Source organism: Dromiciops gliroides, chromosome 4, assembly GCF_019393635.1.
Source record: "Dromiciops gliroides isolate mDroGli1 chromosome 4, mDroGli1.pri, whole genome shotgun sequence".
Taxonomy (NCBI): Eukaryota; Metazoa; Chordata; class Mammalia; order Microbiotheria; family Microbiotheriidae; genus Dromiciops; species Dromiciops gliroides.
The window spans coordinates 339,525,168-339,540,191 of NC_057864.1; the positions used below are offsets into that span (position 1 = coordinate 339,525,168).

At 36.1% G+C, this 15,024-nt stretch overlaps 1 protein-coding gene across 7 annotated transcripts in view; it reads left to right on the top strand.

Annotated features, from left to right (window-relative positions):
- Positions 1–15,024, top strand: part of CEP57L1 (centrosomal protein 57 like 1) — an 86,157-nt gene that overhangs the window by 64,866 nt on the left and 6,267 nt on the right. For 2 of the 7 annotated variants that reach the window (XM_043999716.1, XM_043999717.1), the window contains exons 5-9: positions 7,927–8,037; positions 9,544–9,621; positions 10,109–10,192; positions 14,260–14,322; positions 14,604–14,839. In XM_043999716.1, coding sequence (XP_043855651.1) covers positions 7,927–8,037; positions 9,544–9,621; positions 10,109–10,192; positions 14,260–14,322; positions 14,604–14,839 — 572 coding nt within the window. Of the gene's footprint in view, positions 1–7,926; positions 8,038–9,543; positions 9,622–10,108; positions 10,205–14,259; positions 14,323–14,603; positions 14,840–15,024 lie in introns of those variants that run through there. The other 5 variants (XM_043999719.1, XM_043999718.1, XM_043999720.1 and 2 more) reach the window with 5 other exon arrangements.

Genomic DNA, 15,024 nt, shown 5'->3' on the forward strand with positions numbered 1-15,024 from the left:
AATCCTATTTCTGCATTAATCCTGTTATAAGAGAAAAAATCAGAGCAGTAATGCAAAACCTCAAAATAGAAAAAAAAACAACAGCACCCAAAACAAAAGAAATAGTATGGTTCAATCAGCATCTATACTCCACAGTTCTTTTTTTTTTTGACAAGCAAGATGATTTGGAGATCCTCTTCTATCACGAGTTCCCTGGAACTCTTCTGTGCCATTGCATTGGTGAGAAGAATATAGTCTAATGTTTTTTTTTTTTAAAGAGTCTAGCTCATACCAACCGATTCTGAATCTACCTAATTGTGATAGCATTTAGTCCATCTTTTCCATAAGAATAATATGAGATACTTTATCAAATGCTTTGCCATTCCACTCATCTGTAAGTTTAGTTGCCCTATCTAATGCTAGTTTAGCATTTCATCTGTTATTTTTATTCATTTCTTTTAAGTTTACATAAGTTTCATTTCTCAGTATACACCTCCTTCCTCTTTCTCTCTCCCAGAGAACTATTCCTTATAATCAAGATTTTTACAAATGAAAAAAAAAATTCAGTTCAGCAAAACTAACAAAAATATCAGTCAAGTCCAACATTATACAGTTATCCCTTCTACATCGTCGGGGTTAGGAGTGCAGTGCTCCACAATCTGGAAAATTTGCTTAAAATTTTGTGGCCTGGGGCAGCTAGGTGGCGAAGTGGATAGAGCACCGGCCCTGGAGTCAGGAGTCCCTGAGTTCAAATTCGGCCTCAGACACTTAACACTTACTAGGTGTGTGACCCTGGGAAAGTCACTTAACCCCAATTGCCTCACCAAAAAAAAAAAAAATTTTGTGGCCCTCCCTTCAAACCAGAAGAAAATGTCTGAATTAATATGGTATTAAAAGGTAAAATATGTTGATATTATACAATACTATACATATATTTCATGCATTTCTGGATTTCTAAACTTTTTCTGTGTCATCTGCTGGCCTTTGCTTGTTGTCTGTCGCTTCCACAAAGCTCCCCCCAAATTCCTATTTAATGTCTCATGCTGAAAAACAATAGATATATCAAACAATGATATATCAGAACTGTGAAGGGGAAAGACACGATGTGGAAGAGATAACTGTGTACAGTATTTCATTTCCTTAGTGTCCTACTTCTGCAAAAAAAAAAAAAAAGGAGGGAAAGGAGGTACAATCTAATATCTATCTCTTCTTTGGGGTCAGGCTTGATCATTATAATTTCATAGCATTCCATTTTTATTGTTTTTGTTATTCTTTCCATTTCCATTGTGATCATTGTGCATATTGTGTCTCCTTATGTTTCTCTTCTTTATTTTCATATGCCACAATTTGTTTATCCATAGCCTTCAGTGAAGATGCATTTATGTTGTTTCTACCTCTTTGCTACTACTCAGAGTAGTAAAAGTCTTGCTGGCTCTTTGTAGCCCCTTTTTTGTTATGCAGACTTTGTTTTCTTCCATGTTTTGGAAACCGGAATATTTGCCTTTCTCCTGTCCCACTGTACCTCTTCTCCCTTTTCCTATGATCTTTCAGATACCATTGACAGTGTCTTAGGAGTCACATTTTCCAGTTCTTCCTGGGGATGTAGTTCATCAGGACCAGATGGCTTGAATTTATTAAGAGTAACTAGGTGCTCTTACTTATTTATCCTTGCTATAAGCAGAATTCTGTTAGCCATTTCTGTTCTCTTGTATCTTGTGCAGAGAAAACAGAAGTAGATCAAGATTGAGAAATGCTGTGTTTTCATTATTGTCAGGTTTCCCTGTCACATCCATCCCAAGTAGCAGCACCTCCTCCTTGTAGATCTTCTTTTCCTCAGTATAGATTGTTGGGGGTTTTTGTGTTTTGTTTTGATGAATCCTTTCTTGTTCTTATCATCAGCCTCAGATCATTGTGAGCTTTAGTATTCTTGATACTGTTCTTATAGGACTATCTTTGTTCTCAATGCTATTGAGCTTTCTTTCTATCTTTTCTACTTACTTTTTATATTTATTTTATTCTGTATGTACCAGACACCAAAGGGGGGGGGGGGAGAAGAGCATTTCTGTATACATAGTACAACAGAAAAGATTGTGTATGAATATGTGAATCTTTTATATACAGCTTGCTTTTTTTAGGTTTATGACAGATTCACTGTTATTTTCAAAATTATCCTGCCTGTCTGAGTTTTCTTCTGAATTTCCTTCTGTGTTCTTGAGTTCATTTTATTTTAAATGTTTCAGCCATTCTCTTCTTTTATGTTTGGCAACCTTTTACCATTTTTTAAGGCACAATGTTATATTATATTTATATACCACAATTTCTTTAGCCATTCTCCAGTTGATGGGCACCCACTTTATTTTTTATTCTTTCCCACAACAAAATAAGCTGATATAAATATTTTTATACATATTAGCTCTTTTTCCCTCTTTAATCCCTTTTGGTTATAGGACTAGTGGTGGTATCACAGGGCCAAAGGGTAAGCATAGTTTACTGACTTCTTGTGTATAGTTTCTTTAATTGTTAATGAATTGGAGAATTTTTTTTTATATGGCCCTTGATAGCTTAGATTTCTTTCTTTGATGACTGCCTCTTCATATCTTTTATCTACTGTGAAAGGCTCTTATTCTTATATATTTGAAGCAGTTTTTTATATATCTTAGATAGAGACTTTTATCAGAGAAGCTTGCTGCAAAGATTTTTTTTCCTAGGTAACTGTTTCCTTTCCAATTTTAACTGCATTGGTTTTGTTTGTCCAATAACTTTTTAATTTTATGTAATTAGGGTTCATTTTGTTTTCTATAGTCCTCTCTATCTCTTGTTTGGTTGTGAACTCTTCTCTCATCCATAATTGTGAAATATATTTCCTTCCTTGTTCTCTAATTTATTACATGATTTTTTGTATAAAGTTTCCATTTGGAGCTTATCTTGGTATAGAGTATGAGATAATGATCTAAAGCTAATTTCTTTCAGACTACTTTCGATTCTTCCTAGGAGGTTTTGTAAAGGTGGCGTATTTGGGCCTATTGATTGAACTTTAGTGCTATCATGTTCAGTTTCTTCCAAATTTTATTTATCTGACCTGTTCATAAATCAATTTTTCTAGTTTTTAACAGGTAGCAGATCTTTTTGATGATTACTGTCATTTTAGATCCAGTAAACCATCTTCCTTCCCACTTTCTTTCATCATATTCCTTTTAATGTTTGACTTTTTGTTCCTCCAAATGAATTTCTTTGGTAGCATGACTAGCATGACACGATATTGAATAAGTGCATTGCTTTGGATAGCATTGTCATTTTATTAGCACCGTCCAACTATTAGCAATATCTTTCAACACCTTTCCTATTATTAAGACATATCATAATTTCTACAAAGGGCACTTTGTAGTTGTAGTCATATAGTACCTGTGTGTGTTTTAGTAGGTAGACTCCCAGCTGTTTCATATATTCTCTAGTTATTTTGAATGGAATTTCTCTTTCTAAATCTTGCTACTAAGTTTCATAGGTAACATAAAGAAAAGCTGATTGCTTATGTGAATTTATTTTCTACCCTACTTCTTTGCTGAAGTTATTGTCTCATGTAAGGAATTGGTTGTGATTTGGGGTTTCTGTGACCCCAAGGGGCTGGGAGGGTAGAATGTATGACCAAGTTCTCTATTTCCTACAAGAAGTAATAATTTTGTTTCAACTTTACCTATTGTTCTTTCCTCAATTTCTTTTTCTTGTCTTACTGCACTGAATAGCATTTCTATCAATGTACCATATCATACTAGTGATGACAGACATCTTAGCTTTGCTCCTGATCTGATTGGAAAGGTCTCTAGAGTTTCTCAATTACATACAATACTGGGTTTTGTTTTTAGGTAGATGCAATTTATTATAATAAAGAAATTTCCTTTTATTTTGGTAGGTTTTTTAAGAAATTTTAACAGAAATGGATGTTGTATTTTATCACAAGCTTTATATTTATATATTGATATAACCATTTTATATTTGTTGTTTTATTACTTGTATGGTCTAATATTACATTTATGGTTTTCCTAATATTGAACCATCTTTGCATTTCTCTTACAAAAAGAACTTGGTAATAGTATATAATCCTTAGTATTTTGCTGTAGCCTCATTGCTAATATTTTATTTAAATGTTTTGGTTTGCTATTTATTACAGATATTGCTATGTATAATTTTCTTTCTCTGTTTTGTCCCTACCCTAGTTTAAGTATCAAAAACATTTGTATCATTGAAGTGATTTGGCAGTATCTCTTCTTTTCCTCTTTATTTGAGGAACAATTTATGTAACGTTAGAATTGTTTTTATAGTTTTTTAGAATTCACCCGTTTAGCCCTAAGGATTTTTATCTCTTTGAGAGTTCAGTTATGTCTTGTTCAATTGTAGTAGTCTAGGAGTGAAGTGATGAGGGCCTGCCACAAAATGATAATAGTGTCATAGGAGAGAAGGGAGTGTATCTGAGAGATGTTACAAAGATGAAATTGATAAGCCTTGGCAATAGCTTGGATATGGAGGGGTGAGAGATAATGAGATGTCAAGGATTTCTTCTAGGCTGTGAGCCTGAGCAATTGGAAGGATGGTGTTGCCTCATTCAACCACTAAAGTGATTTTCCTAAAGCACACGTCTGACCATGTCACTTAATAAACTTCGGTGGCTCCCTATTGCCTCTAGGATCAAATTCAAAATGCCCTTTTGGCATTCAAAGCCCTTTATAACCTAGCCCACTCCTCCCTTTCCAGTCTTCTTACACCTTACTCCCCACCATATACTCTTTGATCCAGTGGCACTGGCCTCCTGGCTGTTCCGTGAACAAGACATTCCATCTCTTGGCTCCAGGCTTTTTCTCTGGCTGATCCCCATTCCTGGAACACTATCCCTCCTCTGCTCTGACTACTGACTTCCCTGCCTTCCTTTATGTCCCAACTAAAATCTACTAGCAGCTTTTCCTAACCTCAATTAACTCTAGTACCTTCCCTTTTAAAATTATTTCCTATTTATCCTGTCAATAGTTTTCTTTGTATCTGTTTGCTTGCATATCTTCTATCCCATTAGATTGTGAACTCCTTGAGGGGAAAAAACTGTCTTTTGCCTCTTTTTGTATACTTAGCAGAGTGCCTGGTATGTAGTAGTTTCTTAATATTTATTGATTGGGGGCAACTGGGTGGCACAGTGGATAAAGCACTGGCCCTGGATTCAGGAGGACCTGAGTTCAAATCTGTCCTCAGACACTTGACACTTATTAGCTTTGTGACCCTGGGCAAGTCATTTAACCTTCATTGCCCCATACCCCCCCAAAAAACAAGCCAACGCCCTCCCCCAAAAATTACTAATTGATTTTATTAAGTATCTGAGGCAGGATTTAAACTCCAGTCTTCCTTACTTCCAGCTCAGTGCATTCTACTGCACTGGTCAGCTGCCCCTCATTACTGCTTGCCTGGATTATTGCAGCTGTCTCCTAATTTTGTCTCTCCTTTCTCTGATCTCTCTTCATCACAGCCACCAAAGTGATTTATGTAAATCTGACCATACCACTCTCAGTACTACTCAGTAAACTCCAGTGACTTTCACAGTTTGGCCCCAACTTGCCTTTTCAACCCTATTCCCCTTTACTTTCCTTCCTGCACTCTCTCGTCCAGCCTTCTTTCTGTTCCTCATATAAGATACCCCATCTTATACCAATAATATACTCCCACCTTCACTCCTCTGCTTGTTCCATACCTTCAATATGAAGCCTTTCCTGACCAGCCCCAGCTGCTCACTCCCAGAATTGATCTTATTTATTTTGTAAGTATTGTTGGTGGGTGGGTGGATGAGTGTAGGCCAAATATGGCCTGCTACCTATTTTTGTATTAAAAAAAAATGTTTTAGCTCAGTGGCTGTATGAACAATCAGGTTGTTTGGCCCCATGTCATAGTTTGCCAACCCCTCGACTAGGGCAGGGCAGGACTTCTTCTTTCCACCCCCCCACCCCCCTCACCCCCTGGCAATGAGGGTTAAGTGACTTGCCCAGGGTCACACAGCTAGTAAGTGTGAAGTGTCTGAGGCCAGATTTGAACTCAGCTTCTCCTGAATCCAGGGCCAGTGCTCTATCCACTGCACCACCTAGCTGCCCCTAGGGCAGGGCTTCTTAAACTTTTTCCACTCGAAACCCCTTTGGGCCCAACAAATTTTTATGTGACCCCAGTATATAGGTATGTAAAATAGGTATACATAACCTTTAACTGTTGCCAAATTTTTCATGACCCCCACATTCAGTTATGCCACCTCATATGGGGTCACAACCCACAGTTTAAGAAGCTTTGGGGGCAACTAGATGGTGTGGTGGATAGAGCACTGGCCCTGGAGTCAGGAGGACCTGAGTTTAAATCCAGCCTCAGGCACTTAACACTTACTAGCTGTGTGACCCTGGGCAAGTCATTTAACTCCAATTGCCTCGCCAAAAAAAAAAAAAAAAAAGAAGCAGCTTTGGCCTGGGGAATGAGGTCTGCATGAAAAATCGTTACACAGGTGGAAGCAACAGGACCTGACAGGAAACTGATTTGCTATGAGGTAAAGAATAGGGAAAAATCAAACAACCATTAGCGGTCAAATATATGAAAATGTGTAAGTGATCTTCTGACAAATAGAAATAGTTAAGTCAGAAGGAGGAGCAGGTTTACTGTGACATAGAATAAATGTGTTTTTGAGCAGGCTGATTTTAAGATATGAATGGGATATCTAAGTAGAAATGCCTGAATTGATGACTAAAGAATAGTGGGGCCCCTTATCTTCCTCTGAAGGTGAGGAAAGCCCAAGATGGCTATAGTAATGCGTAAAAAGTGGACATGAGGGATGGAGCTCTCAAGTGCTGTGATTCAAACCTGTTTGAATCCAAGTTAAATGAATGAATGAATGAATAAATAGATAGATAGACAGACAAATAAATAAAAGCAGGTTCTTAAAACACATGAACTTTCAGCACAGGAGTTGACCCTAACATTTCAAACATCTGACCTTATGGAAAAGAAAATTCTGCCTTCTGAATCCAGTATTCTTTCATCTCACCTTCCTTCTTAAAATACTCCTTTCTATACATCCCTCCTCTGGCAATTATATTGAGGCTTCTTGGTTTGGGGGAAGCAGTTTGGCCATTGTTAAGGACTGGGTGAATGAATGTGTGCGGTACCACCTAAGACAAGAGTTATTAATTTGATATGAATAATGACTGTGTTTCTATGATAACATAGCTTACCTTTTTGTGCTACCTTCACTAAAGTGAACACATGATTTAAAAAAAATAAGTTATTATTGGTATCTCTTATTTTTTATATCATCATAGTTTTCCTCTGTATCCTTTCCCTTTCCTTTCCCAGAGACCCATCCCATATAACAAATATTTTTATTTAATTTTTTTTTTGTGGGGCAATGAGGGTTAAGTGACTTGCCCAGGGTCACACAGCCAGTGTCAAGTGTCTGAGGCTGGATTTGAACTCAGGTCCTCCTGAATCCAAGGCCAGTGCTTTATCCACTGTGCCACCTAGCTGCCCCTAACAAATATTTTTAAAGAAGAAAAAGAAGAGGGATTCGGGGGTCTCCTCATATCTCTTCTTTTAAGTCATACTTGATCTTTATAATTTTGTCACATTCACTTTTGATTTTTTTGTGTGTGGTTCTTTCTATTTACATTGTTGTAGTAATTATATACTTTGTTTTGTTTTGTTTTGTTTTTTGGTTCTGCTTACTCCAGTCTGTATTATTTCATGTAGCCTTTTCGGTGTTTCTCTGTATTCATGACATTGATTATTTCTTACAATGTAGTAATATTCTATTACATTTATGTAACCGTTTGTTTAGGAATTCCCCAGTCAATATGCTTTGGCTCCTCCAAAATTATATAATTCCTGAATTATCACCATCAAATTACAAATTTCAGGTTTTTGTTTTTATTTTTATTTTTTTAGCTTCAGTGGGAAAAGGGTCAGGATCAGATGAAGCTGAATGCAAAACTTGAAAAACTTGAGGTCTTAGAAAAAGAATGTGTCAGACTAACAAGTACTCAGAAGACAGCCGAGGTAAGCTTCTACTTGTTTCTTTGAAGTGTCAGTGTGAAGAGTAAATCTTGGTGTTTAACATAATTGGTATTGAAAGTAAATGTGCAGTAAGGATTATATTAAATTTATCAAACTCCATTTGTAACTTTCGGTAATCCACATAGGAATTCTGTCTGCAAAGATAAAAGGCTAATGTGCTCTGTGTTTACATGAGCATGGAATTTTAATTTTGGCATTTGTTCCTCCTAAGATGGCAAGGTATTTCCATTTGATAGCTAATGCGATTAAGAATTCTGAAGAGTGTTTATCATATCTTTTTCACTGGAAGTAAAGTCAAACGTATCAACATAATACTCACTTCTCCCCATCTATCCAAATCCCACTCCTCCTTCAAGATCCTGGTCAGGCCGTACTTTTCCTCCATGAAGACCTTCTCTAACCCACAATGGTCTCTTCCTTTTTAAAATGTTCATTGTACTTAATTTGTCACTATAGCACTTCATTCTATACTAAGGTGTTCCCACACACTTCTTGCATTTTATTGCCTTTGCCCATACCTTTCCCAAAACCAGTATGCCTTCTCCTACCTTTTAAGTCCAATTCAAATACTACCTTGTTTATAAAACTTTCTTCTGGGATGTCTTTTCCACCTCCTCAAATTTCACAAAGTCCCTCATTTGTTATTTTTATCCTATATTATTTGGTTTGTTTGTAATTTGTACATTTCATATTCCCCTTGCTAGACTATAAGCTCTATGAAGGAAATAATCATATTTAGTCTTAAAGTTTTTATCTCTTCAAATACCTACCTTCATATTTGAATGTAAGAGTTTTTAACATTTTAATTATTTCATTGTCCTTCAGCTCTTTCATGTCTTTAGTTCTTGTCTCTCCAAGTAAAAGGAAAGGACTCAGGGGCAGCTAAGTGGCACAGTGGATAAAACACAGCCCTTGGATTCAGGAGGACCTGAATTCAAATGCGACCTCAGACACTTGACACTTACTAGCTGTGTGACCCTGGGCAAGTCACTTAACCCTCATTGCCCCACAAAAAAAAAAAAGGAAAGGAAAGGACTCTATATTATACTTCTCTTATATCCCCCACTATCCAATGCCAGGCAATGTACATGCTTGATTAATTGACTATAACGGTTTGTTGGGGCCCTGACTGAAACAGTGAGGTGCTAAGATAGTTACACTTGATCAGTCATTCATAGTTTGAATACTCCAGAGATTTTCAGCATTATAGTTGGTAGCTGGAAATCAGTAAGTTTGAGTCTGTCTGTTCATCTGTGTCTTTTAACCCTTTTCTGCATTTGTAATAACCAGTAAAGAAGGCACAGGATCAACAGGAAGAAAGCCAACAAAAATAATCTTGACAACTCTTTTCATTCCTTTTTCTTACTCTTTGCTTTAACTTGATATAATTGGGAAGATCCCATGTCCTTGGAATTGATTTAGTTTAATTTGAATAAAGAACAAAAAATATGTGATTCTTCTATGTAACTCAATCAATTTCTTTTATAGGAAAAGATTAAACATTTAGAGCAAAAACTTATTGAAGAAGAACATCAACGTAAGCTAATTCAAGACCGAGCTGCTCAGGTAAAACAAATAGTTATACATTATGACCCTCAAACATGTAATGTATTTGATTATATTCCATTATTAAGATAAAATAAAAATACTAATTTCTTCCTCTTCTTTCAAAAATAATAGTCTTTGTGTAACAACGAAATAATCAACAAAGAATTTATAACATAATACAGATGTTTCTATTGAGGACATTACCCAGAATAGCTCTTAGGGTAGATAATTTCCTTTTTGTTTTTTTGACAAATAAATGTTAATAATAGTGTGTTGTCTTATAAGCTCAGAATGTTAGAGATTAACAAGAAATGTAATGTCTTTTTTAAAGTAATGAAGAGTATCTTAGATACTTTTCATTCCTATTTCTAAAAACAATTTAATCATTTTGAATTGTGATAAAGCAGTTTAGTGATATCCACCTTTATAAATATAAAATAGGATCTGATCTCATAATATTTTTGAAGGAACTTGTAGCAAATCATTATTATGATTATTGATACAGCTTCAAACTGGACTTGAGATCAATAGAATTTTAATGTCTTCAGTTCTACCTTCACAACAAACCAAGAAAAAGAAAGCTGCAAAGGTAATAGTATAAACATTTACCTAAAAAATGTAGGGGTATAATTGGCAACATGGTTGTATTTGATGTTTCTATGTTTATACCTTTATAGTTCTCAAGTCATGGGATATTTTGTCTAATTAAGAAATACTTGGTAGGCATTTAGTTGTCATTTTGTACAGCTTAAGTGAAGTTAAAAGAAAAAATATAATTTCCTTTAATCATATGAATTTACAATGGCACTTTTCCTTTCCATTATTATTCTCTTTACTACTTTACTTAGGTCTAACATGTATATAGGTCTGGTGTAAATGAATAATTATTTATTTTTACTTGACTTCCCTCTTATCAGACTTTTTTCCCAAAAAATTACAGTTTGGTACCTTATTGGATTTTCTTCCCTTTTTTGAACATATTTTAATTGATTTTTTTTTCTGACACAGAGGATACTTCTTCAGTAAACATTCAAACTCCTGAAAAGTACATTCACAAAAAAATGTTAAGCAAAACAGCCTCATAGATCAAATGTGATTCATTGTACATGCCATTTCCATTTTTATAGCCTGCTACTTAAACAGAAATATATGCTTTATCTTTAATAATTTGCTGCCAACATTATCCATTGTATTCTTTTCTAAGTTTATTGCCTTTTAGAGTTCTTTCCATTCAACAGATTTTATATACCTACTATGTGCAAGGCAAGAAACACTATGATATAGTAGTTAGAAAGCCAATCTTGGAGTCAGCAATCCAGCAACAAATATTTATTAAACACAAACTTTGTCCTGGGTGTTGTTCCCAGTGTACTAGGTGCTAAAGATACAAATACCCTGAATGAAACAATCTGTAGCTTACATTATAAGCCATAAGTAGCTTACATTCTAACAAGGGAGACAATATGCACATTTGTATATTTATATATAAAGACTAAATATAAAAAGAATGCGAGGTGATTTTTGAGAAGTAGGGCACTGTTAGTTGAGGTCAGAAAAAGCATAGAAGGTGATCCTTGAGATATGTATGTAAGGAAGAGAAGAATGATGTGAGATGAAGGTGAAGAGCAAGTGCATTCCAGGCATGGGGGTCAGCCGTCACAAAGGCCCAGAGTCAGAGGGAGTGTCAGATATGAGGAACACCATATCAGCATATAGGTGAGGAAATCATACACTTTGAGCCTGGAAAGATGGGTTAGTGATAGGTTATGAAGGGCTTTAAAAGCTAAACAGAAGAGTTTATATATTTTCATTCATACATTAGACCCCTCAGAGATTGTAGTATTCCACAAGTCTCAGTCATATAGCATCCTCGGAAGAATATTGCTATTAAAAAGATAAAGTTGTATTTCAAAAAGCAGCTTGGGATAGTTGAAAGTACTGGCAATTTTCCAAATGCAGTTCAGCCTACTGTACTACTGCTCCATTCAGCATGCATGTCATTGTTCTTGCCATTGTAGATCATTCTCATAAAGATTTTATAGAGATTACAAAGTCGGCATATAAATCCTTAGTTATTGATGCCCTCTCAATCACCTTTTCATAGGTGTAATGGCACCCCTTTTTTTTCAATTGTTCAATAACTTCTCTTTCAGATTGAAAACTGATTTCTCAACATCTTCAAAATAGTGTTGCCTCCACAGCATGGGTTTCTTACATGTGTACTTGGTCTGGTCCAGCTGATCTTCCTGTCTTAGTTTTCCTTAGTACCATTTCTAGTTCATAATTTTTCATGTACCAGATTCCTGGTGTAATAGTGTTCCATTGTCATCAGGTAGAAAAGTTTATTTTAGAAATAATGTAGGGGCAGCTAGGTGGCGCAGTGGATAAAGCACCGGCCCTGGATTCAGGAGTACCTGAGTTCAAATCCGGCCTCAGACACTTAACACTTACTAGCTGTGTGACCCTGGGCAAGTCACTTAACCCCAATTGACTCACTTAAAAAAAAAAAAAAAGAAATAATGTAAAGGGCAGCTAGGTGTCGCAGTGGATAAAGCACTGGCCCTGGATTCAGGAGGACCTGAGTTCAAATCCAGCCGCAGACACTCGACACTTACTAGCTGTGTGACCCTGGGCAAGTCACTTAATCCTCTTTGCCCCAGCAAAAAGAAAAAAAGACAAGAAAAGAAATAATGTAAAAACCTCCTTTTTTCATTTTTTGGTTGTCCTTCCAGTTTCATCCTTAAAAAATCTAGCTTAATTGGGCCTCACACTAAGCTTTATGCTAATTCCTTATTCTTCCTCCCACTCGGCAGTGTTTTTATAAGGTAGCACTGTTAATTAGCTTCCATCTTCTTCAATAAAACTTTAAAACTGAGTTCTATTTTGAACAAGAATTCCCCTTGGCTTTGTCTCTCTGCTTGGTAAGAGGTTAGATGTTTGCTGGCTGCAGTGGTTACAATGCTTTTTGACCTCCTTGTTATGACAGTTTACTTCATATTGGTTAAACTTCCATAAGAAATTATTACAGTCCATGCTGACAATAATAGCTAGCATTTATATAACATACCTTCAAATTTGCATATATTTTACATAGATTATCTGTGCTATTGTTATTGTTATTATTATTATTCTCAGTTTTCCAGATAAGGAAACTGGCTCAAGTGATTTGCTCAGAGTTAAATAAGACAGGATTCAAACTCAGGTCTTCCTAACTTGCAAGTCTAGAATAATTTTTTTTGGCATTAACAGATCATTTTAATATATCAGGTAGCAGTTCTATCAATTGTATACCATGACCTATCTTTATCCTTTCATCCTATTTGTTTATTTACAGTTTTTAATCTTCACCGTAACAAGTCAGTAGTCAATGCAGACAATTCAGAAATGATTCCCATGTTGGTAACTGGTTCTTTCCTATGTTAAGGTTCATTCAGTTTCCATTTTAAAATGCTGTTTAAGGCTTCTCCTATCTAATATCTTCTGGCTTTTTTCTTGAAGACAGTATTCAGAGCCTAGTGAGAGGTTTATGAGCTTTTGATCTCTTTTGCTTCTTGATCCTTAACTAAATCCAACTGTTTTTACTCCCCTTCCTTATGTCTGCTTTCAAGAATTTCCCTACCTCATCTTCCTCTGCACCTGACGTTGATACACAAGCTGAAATTATTTTGATGGTAGTCTTTTTGCTTAGGTTCTTTGTGAGTCTTGCAAGGCATCATTACCAAGACACCCATGAAATGATATCACATAGCCTTTGGATGTACAATGAAGTCAGCTCTGCTATTTCCTTTATTTGCTTCTCCAAGGAAAACTTGTGAGCTGCCATTTCATTTGGCTGCAGCTGCTTTTTCTCTCCTGGTTCCATTTGTCCCAAGAACGTCAGCATTAATAGAATTCAGTTCTTTTAGTAAAATGTTGACTCCATTGGTTGTTGTCAAAAATCTCACATTTAATGATGTTTGCAGACATTGAAAAACTCTATGAGTCTTACTTTTTGTTCTTCCCACTTCACTGCCACTCCTGAAGAGAGAGGACCTTGCAGAAGTCAGGACCATTTGTAGTTTTTCTTTCTTGGTTATCATGGCCAAAGAATCAATCATTTATAGCTATAGCTAGCATTTATATAGTGCTTTAAGTTTTGCAGATTGTTTTACATGTTATCTTTTTTGTTTCTCACAATAACCCTATGAAGTAGTTGCTATTATTATCCCCATATTGCAGATGAGGGTCACACAGTAAGTATCTGAGATGACATTTGCACTCAAGTCCCCTTGACTCCAAATCCTGCACTTCTTCCATCCTTCTGTTTATGGGCCTATCCATACCATTTTGTCACTGAGACTATACTGGAAGCATTTCCAGGGTAAAAGAATCTATCAGAACTTATACTCCACTAGCTTGGCTTTGGAGAACCAGTGGACTGGTGACCATGCCATAATGAAGCGTCAAAGTAGGAATTTTGTGGAGGTTCTTAAACATTTAAGGTAACAAATTAGGATCGGAAATACTTGGCTGTGTTTTTATTACAAAACAGGTATTTTGTGAGATGGCCTCTTGCCAAAGTGCAGTGTCTATGGGGGGGAAAAAGTTCTGTCAGTGGAATATACATAAGCAATATTTTTAAATGATTCCTATTTATACTTTACTATTATTCTTCAGGGCAAAAAATGTTCAAAGAGAGGACTTCAGCAGACTCATTCAAAGTTTGGTGCTGTTGGAAAGGTGAGGGGAAAAAATGAAGATACTAATTTTTTTTAAAGACTGTCCTAGCAGGGCAGCTAGGTGGTACAGTGGATAAAGCACCAGCCCTGGATTCAGGAGGACCTGAGTTCAAATCCAGCCTCAGACACTTGACCCTTACTAGTTGTGTGACCCTGGGCAAGTCACTTAACCCTCATTGTCCTGGCCCCCCCAAAAAAAGACTGTCTCAATATAGTCAGATAAATGCTATTTTAAAGTATCAGTCATTTGCAGTTATCTTTAGCTTTGTTTTCCTTTTCAAGTCTCCCAGTGAAAGTCATTTTGTGAATGCAAGCATGCAAAGCATCTTGAATATGATGAAACATGGCAACTCGCCTTCCCTTCAGGGATGCCCTGAAGCAACTGAACGAAGGGCTATCAGTAAGAGAACTGTCCGATGCAGACCCACATCCTCTTACTCTAGTAAATCCACTTCAGTTGGTGATGGTTTGACTGACCTAGTGATGGCTATGCAAGATGAACTGGACCAAATGAGCATGTAAGTATGTTCTGGAGTTTATTTTCTGAAAATGAGGTGACAAAATATTTAGATACTTTGCTTCCCTGTGGATAATGTCCCTTATAGATTTCTTACATTCCCTCTTTGGCCTTAATGTAGAATTTAAAGAATTACTTATTTTTGGAGAGCTACATCTAAGATATTTTTTCACAGAGTCTAATAAT